The sequence below is a fragment of the Montipora capricornis genome, chromosome 1 (genome assembly GCF_036669925.1).
Source record: "Montipora capricornis isolate CH-2021 chromosome 1, ASM3666992v2, whole genome shotgun sequence".
In the NCBI taxonomy this organism is placed as follows: domain Eukaryota; kingdom Metazoa; phylum Cnidaria; class Anthozoa; order Scleractinia; family Acroporidae; genus Montipora; species Montipora capricornis.
The window spans coordinates 35,839,977-35,846,987 of NC_090883.1; the positions used below are offsets into that span (position 1 = coordinate 35,839,977).

At 39.4% G+C, this 7,011-nt stretch overlaps 1 protein-coding gene and 1 pseudogene across 1 annotated transcript; both read right to left on the reverse strand.

The window, feature by feature from the left end:
- The window catches only part of LOC138040507 (ATP synthase subunit C lysine N-methyltransferase-like), a 22,365-nt pseudogene extending 21,321 nt beyond the window's left edge, over positions 1–1,044 (reverse strand).
- A 119-nt stretch (positions 1,045–1,163) lies between these two features.
- LOC138040479 (nucleotide-binding oligomerization domain-containing protein 1-like) lies at positions 1,164–6,463 on the reverse strand. Its single transcript, XM_068886203.1, has one exon. The coding sequence runs from the start codon at positions 5,394–5,396 to the stop codon at positions 2,265–2,267; it is 3,132 nt and encodes a 1,043-aa protein (XP_068742304.1). The 5' UTR covers positions 5,397–6,463; the 3' UTR covers positions 1,164–2,264.
- Between the last annotated feature and the right edge of the window lie 548 nt (positions 6,464–7,011).

Sequence of the window (7,011 nt, forward strand, 5' to 3'; positions counted from 1 at the left end):
AATAAAAGTTGCAGATTCAAAAATATCAGGATAAGTGTGGACAGGCTTCACACAAGGGTCACCGTTCTCACGTGACACGATCACGCAAAGGGCCTATTATTACGCCTTCAACGTATGGAATGATAAACGAGTTTTAAACTAAAACTTGCCACTCTCCCATGGCCACTGCCCAAATCCACCATCGTCGATCGTTGCCTTTTAGAGGTTTTTGCCGGTTTTGTAATATTAGCAACTTGTCTCTCTGTCGCTGGCACATAAGAAAGGAAAATTTTTATCAGAGCTTGCGTGACAAACGGTACATTGACAAGAACAATTCCAAGTGCTGTGCCTCCTGTGATTCCAACAACTACTTTGCCAAATTTGCTTGATTTCTTGGGGATCTTGTTGTCTTCTTGGAGCTCTATAAGATGGCTTTCGGAGTCCATTCCTCTAAAGAACACAGGACTGTTCAATTTGCACAATTAAGGGCAAATAAACGTAGCCAGAGCGTAACATAAAGAGGACTCCAAAGTATCGAAAAGAAACATGAAAAAGGAACGTTTTTGCTCTTTTGTGGAAAGTTCCCATTCCATTTAAGCCGCGATAACCTTTCTCAAGAATTCGCTTGTTGATTCTTCTGCAACTCAACTGCAATGGTGGGTCAGTGGCTTCTTCTGACTCGTGTAAGGGTGGGGAAGGGATTTGTGTTCGCGAATGATTTTTGCGTGAAGAACATAAGGTCATAAAAATCTGGAGTAGATTGCAGAATCCGGCCGAAAACAAAACCGAAGATTAAAAAAAAACCACGAGATTCCTGCGTTTTCCGCTGTAAAGTCACAACTTTGCCTAACGTGGGTGGCGTAATAGTGTTACAACACAGCCTCGCTTGCATGATAAGAAGTATTGTTGAGGGAGGAAGTGAACCAGTGTTCACAGAGCAGAGCTGCAGAGCTGGTATTGTTGAAAGTTCACGCTCCTTCGCGTTATTGGGCTGTATTCAAGTTAATCATCGGGTGAAAATAGCAAAAGCAATAAATTACTAAAGGTGGAGTTTCTTTCCGGTTTTTAGAATTTTTAAATGAACAATTTTCAGGGGAGTAGGACTCAAAACACAGGGCAGTGATCACCAAGAATGGGGAGCATAGCGTGACAGGACAAAGTCAATTCATGCAAACACACAAAACTTCATCTCAAAAGTTTAATTAAACCAGAACTACTTTTACAAATGTTACAAACTATTACTTACAAACAATTTCAAGCATGCATTATGAGAAATCTTCTGTTACATATTGATAATAGAGTTTTACAATGCAATTAAAAAACCAAAGTTGAAATATTATTTACAAACTGTCGAAATATTTTGTGCTCTACCCCGAAGGGTCTTTTTTTTTTTGGATCTACTTTTTTTACTACCTATAACACTACGTTGTAGTGTGGTTACTAGTATTTAAAATTTTTCATTAACTAAAAAAATGTGAAAGTTGTGAAAGTTAGGATCCAAATTTCACCTCAACTTTCCTGATTGGTTCATTTCATTCAAGAATTGGACCTCTTAGAAAACAAGACATTTTCTTTATCTTTTTTGTGATTGGTTAATTGAACAACAAAACTTCTTTTTGATTGGTTCATTTGGATCCGTAGATGACATCAGCAAAGTAGTTGAATATCAACTCAGCATTTTTTTGTTTTCCACCAAAGCCAATATTTACAAGAAAAATATACTCGATTGGCGCTTTTGAAACACGATCCTGTGCTATCAGTTTACAATGGACTTAAAAGAAGTACAACTAAAAGAATGGAACTAAAGAAATTATCAGTACAAATTCAAGTCACTTAAGCATTGAATAATCAAAGGTTCATTGGGAAGAAGTGCAAGGAGCTGAGCTTTGAAATGTTTTACACAGAGACCATGGACACTTCAAAAAAGTTGTTTGGTTTACGAAATAGTTGGACATTTTTTCTTTGCGAAGCTATTTTTGGTAAGCTGGATTTTAAATGAAATCGCTTGTATGTCACAGTGTAATAAACTAAATTTACTGTCAAATTTGTTTGACTTTGTTGCTCTTGTATTGTTCATTCATCTGTTATGTTTGAACCTATAATAATTTTGTTATTTAAAAAGGCTTTCACGAATCCATGGTCCCTTTATATTCAAAGGGTTGAAATATTTAAACCTTCAGTTTTTCTCATACTGATTTAGTAACCGTCCTAACTTCAAACTTTCAATTTCGTAAGCTAAAAAACGTCGAAATGAAACGACTGCGTGTTTTTAGGGTTAAGTTTATTCAAACTAAAACTTCGCAATTAATATGCTTCACTGATTTACGGAAGGCGACCGCGGCTTTTAAAGTTATATTGTTAAATCCGAGGTTTAAGTAGTTTAGTTTGCAATTACTGTGCTTTAGTGCTGCTGATAAATGCTCGGCTGCTTTATCAGTTAACTTGTTACGCTCGAGGTTTAAGCTGTTTACTTTGCAATTACTGTGCTTTAGTGCTGCTGATAAATGCTCGGCTCCTTCATCAGTTAACTTGTTATTCCTGAGGTTTAAGCTGTTTAGTTTGCAATTACTGTCCTGTAGTGCTGCTGATAAATGCTCGGCTGCTTCATCAGTTAACTCGTTACCCATGAGGTATAAGCTGTTTAGTTTACAATTACTGTGCTTTAGTGCTGCTGATAAATGCTCGGCTGCTTCATCAGTTAACTTGTTACCCCAGAGGTTTAAGCTGTTTAGTTTGCATCCAGTATTGACAAGAAACTTTTGCACTTCTTTTGCACCCAATGAACCAAGATCATTGTCCCCTAAATCCATAATCAAAACTCCCGAAGCATTTTCTAAGAAATGCGAGACAGCAGCAAAGTCAACAGGCCCGAGTAAACATTCATTAAAATCTACGGCGTTAAAGCCAATTTGCTCAATTTTGTTTTGTAACACTGCCTGCTGTTTTTCATCATCAATCTCGTACAAACACTTACATAAGTTCAGTGCTAGCTGTTTGTCTTTTTTAGCTGGCCAACAGGTCAGTGTTTTTGTCTCTGGTAACGAGTCATCATTCATCAGTTCCTTAGTCGACGTAGGAAGTAGTTTGATAAAAATGTCGCTGTTTGAGCTCTCTGTTTCTGGATCAGGCTCGAGTAATCCAGCCACAAACTGCAGCACCATTTGCCATGCACCATCGTTAATGTGTTCTGACACAAAGTTTTCGAGTTCCCTTTTATTCAAGGACTCCACAACATTTTTTGCAGCGAAGAATTCTTGCAGTGTCAAATGTGTAAAGCAATATTGGGCTTTCGGCGGCTCATTAAAACGGGATTTGGCGTCTGGCAATCTGTGAAGAAGTCCACAATCTTCCAAACCACTGACTTCGCTTGACTCAAACAGCAATCTTCCTTGTTTTACTCCCTCAAAAGCAATTTCTCCCAGTCTCTTGAAAATTTCTTTGTGATCATTTGGGAGCTTGTTAAACGGCAAGTACATGTAATCTTTGAGATTACCTTGAGCGTTGCTTGGCCGATTGTGTTTAAAAAAGAAAATCTTTACAACCATCCTGTAAATATCAGTCATTCTTGTCGGCAGGGTGTGTGCTGTATCAGTGAGACTGAAAATTTCCATAAGACAAGAACAAATAAGAAAACAGTTCACTGGGATGTAGCACAATGAAAACAGGTTCATGTTCGACTTAATGTGTCCCCAAATTTTGTCCTTTGCGTCGCGAACTCCTTGTGTAAACTTCTCGACATAGTCTTCAACCTTTTCGGACGTAAATCCCAGGATTTCGACTGTTCTATCAAAGTTCACATCTTCAACACAGGTCACTGCCGTTGGTCTTGTTGTTGTGACTATGTTTAGACCACGAATAAGTTGTCCTCCCGCTAGTTTGTTAAACAAAGCGGAAATAGGCATCTTCTCCTCCAAGCCATTCTTGTAACATGTGTGGTCTTTCCCAGCGATATCCTCTTTCGCAGAAAATTCATCGACTCCGTCAAAAATAAAAAGAACTCGGCTTGGGTATGTAATAACAAAATTCCACATAGAATCACACAACTGCTCAACTGTTTCTCCTTTAGCCAACAGTTCACGGAGATTAAGCAATAGATTGCTTGTAAAGCGCCTGAATTTCAGGAGGAACACAACAACAATGTGTTTTTTGTCATCTTGATCTCCATTAAAGGCTTCACCAGATGCCCACATTCGAAGGATTTTAGTGCTTAGCAATGTCTTTCCTATGCCAGGACGTCCAACAACAAGGACATTCTTGTGTTGTTTGTCAATGAGATCGTCTGGCGTGGCGTACAGACGGTCCTTAGAATTGGGCGGGTATTGTTTGAGCTGCTCGCTTCTGTTTTGCGCGAAGACATGAAAAGCTCTGCCTTCATGGATTGCCACATTGACATAAATTTGATCAGTTTTTAGATCATTGGGTTTTGGGCCTTCGCCTGGCTTCCGTCGAAAAGGTTGCTTCAAGTCATGGAGTTGCTCCGTGGAATTTAAGCAATCATCCTTCATTTTTTTAATGGCTTCTGTCAGTACAAGTTGCTCTCGAGCGAGTTCTTCCGCTTCACCCGTATTCAGTGATGAAGGAGCATTTTGGACAGTGACGGCTTCCTGCACTGCAGGTTGACAACCACTTTCTACCTCAGTTAACGGTATTTCTTCTTGAGGTGTTTCCTGTTGTTGATCCGAGTTCGATCTCAAATGATCAGCATAAAACTGTCGATTGTCCATAAAAGTTCTTCCTTTCTTAGCTCGTGATAAGATCCAGACAATCTCCACTAAAGCAAAAAATGCGAAAATGCCGTTAACGACTGTCACAGCATTGATCCAGAAGGTCTTATTCGCTGCTCTCTGACTGAAACATTTGTAAAGTGTTGATTGTGTCTGGTTCGTAGATAGATCCCCCGAATCATTACCTTTTTCAACACGACAGGTAAAATCTGTGGGAAAGTGCCCGGGATAAAATAGGTCAGTTTCCAGGAAGACAATGAAAATGATTCCCAGAGCAAATTTTGCGGCAAGTTGAGATAAATACGAGACGAAAAGCCGACGCCTTCGGCTTGGATTCCTCCGCTCTCCTTCGGCATCTTCGTGACCGCCCTCGAGTCTATTAACTGTTGACTTGACGTACTGCGAGTATACGAGGGAAACAATGGAAATCGCGGAGAAATTAAAAATGATGAAGGCGTAGGGAGGAATGCCGAGTTTGTTGATTTTCTTTTGGTACTGGTCGAAGCACTTTCTTCGGATGAAACCCTTGTCGCTGCCGGTTTTCACAACGCAGTCAAAGTCGAACCTGGGTTCACTGATTTCCAACTCTGAAAATATCCCAGTCGCTGCCAAACCAACAAAAATCCAAAGTAAGACTGCTACAAAACTAAGGCTGTTAAAAGTTTTGGGAGTTAACGCCTCTCTTAAATCCATTTCGATCGTGTTTGATCGTTTCGAGTTTGCTTCTGATCTGGGTGTGGTGTAGAAGTGGCGTCGTTATAAGGCCAAGATTGACAGCAAAGGATTTAATTAATCTTTCTAAATAAGGCATGGCTTGGCACTCAATCACTTCATAAAAGATGTCCAATGACCCGCACTGACCTCACTGGGAGCTAAAAACAAAACTAGTTGCCAAGGCGTCAGTCATGAAAGATCTTTGGAACAAAATCAGTAGTGGGTTATTTTGAAAGTGAAAATAACTAATACTAGTAGTAATCAAAGATTAGGAGTGCGTTCTCCGCCTGTGATAATAGTTGTCTGTTGCTGAAATCATTACTGTGAACGGCGGAGGTGTTACAGACATATAACATACTGACAAAGTCCACTATTGTTCTGTGGGTTTTGATTTCCTTGCTTTATTTAATGCGATTCGATATGACCTTTGATGACACGTTGCGTGACGGCTCCAGTTTCGGTAAACTAGCAAATTCATGTTATTAAACGTCACATTTTCACTTTTACTGGTAATGTTTCAGCATGAAGGCTGATTTCTAAAAAGAATACTTGTGTTACATCTAGTACTCCGGGTATTCTGAGCTGGAAGCACAAATATCAGCTAACATCTGTAACCTTTGCTTTCGCGTTTCCGGCCCGTTTATCCGTGGTTTATGTTAACAAACTCCCGGAAAAACTCCGTGCGACTGGCAATAATTATTATTTCCGCTGATGAATAAAATAAGTCAGCATTTACATTGCTCTTCCTTAGTTCTGGCTTACTCTTATAGGTCTTGGCTTCAGAGTACTCTTCCATCGATTCAATTTCGACCTTCGCTGAGTACAGACTAAACAATTTGTGGCCACTGGAACTATATATTAAAGGCAACAAATGTAATCAAAATATAGCCAATGAAATATGGCTGTTCCCACGCGTACGGTTAACATACCAAAGCCAAGGCGATTTGTTGCAGCTGGAGCATCTCGCAAAAACCGACTCGAAATCCTAACTCGAAAATCCAACTCGAAATCCTAACTCGGGAGTTAATTTGTCTCATAATAAAGCTGAACTACTGTAATAAGACGCACGTATTTAATTTCGTAAACAATTTGCGTGACGCTACGGACACAGACTCGCCGGCGCGTGCTTTACAATGATAAAAATAAAAACTATTCCTTCCAGAAAAATCATGTAAATATTATCGGCGCATCTTACAAACTTCGAATGAAGATCTTGTTTTTTTTAACGGAGAGCACTTTACCGTTTGAATCAGCGAATTAAGCACGGTAGAACCGAAGATATGTTTTTTTTTTCGTGTATGCCGTGACATTGCACAATGCTCTCTCGCCGGCAAGGGCCTTAGAAAAGCAAACTTTTCCCTCGCCATTTCACATCGCTGTAATCAAAATTCAAGGTGTAAAAATAAGAAATATTTTAGCTTGTATTTTAAAGATAATTTGTGTTAGCAATATTCATCATATTATAGGCTTGTTAGGTCCCTGGGTGTTTTTCGAAAATCGCTAAGGTACATCTACCATGAAAACTCAAAACACGTCGTCTTTCTCTGGTTAAACAGAAAAATCCAGCGTATCGAGGCGTATTAATTAATCCTTT

What these genes read in the sequence shown, in the direction of transcription:
- LOC138040479 (XM_068886203.1), bottom strand. Translation starts at nt 5,396, where the DNA reads ATGGATTTAAGAGAGGCGTTAACTCCCAAAACTTTTAACAGCCTTAGT.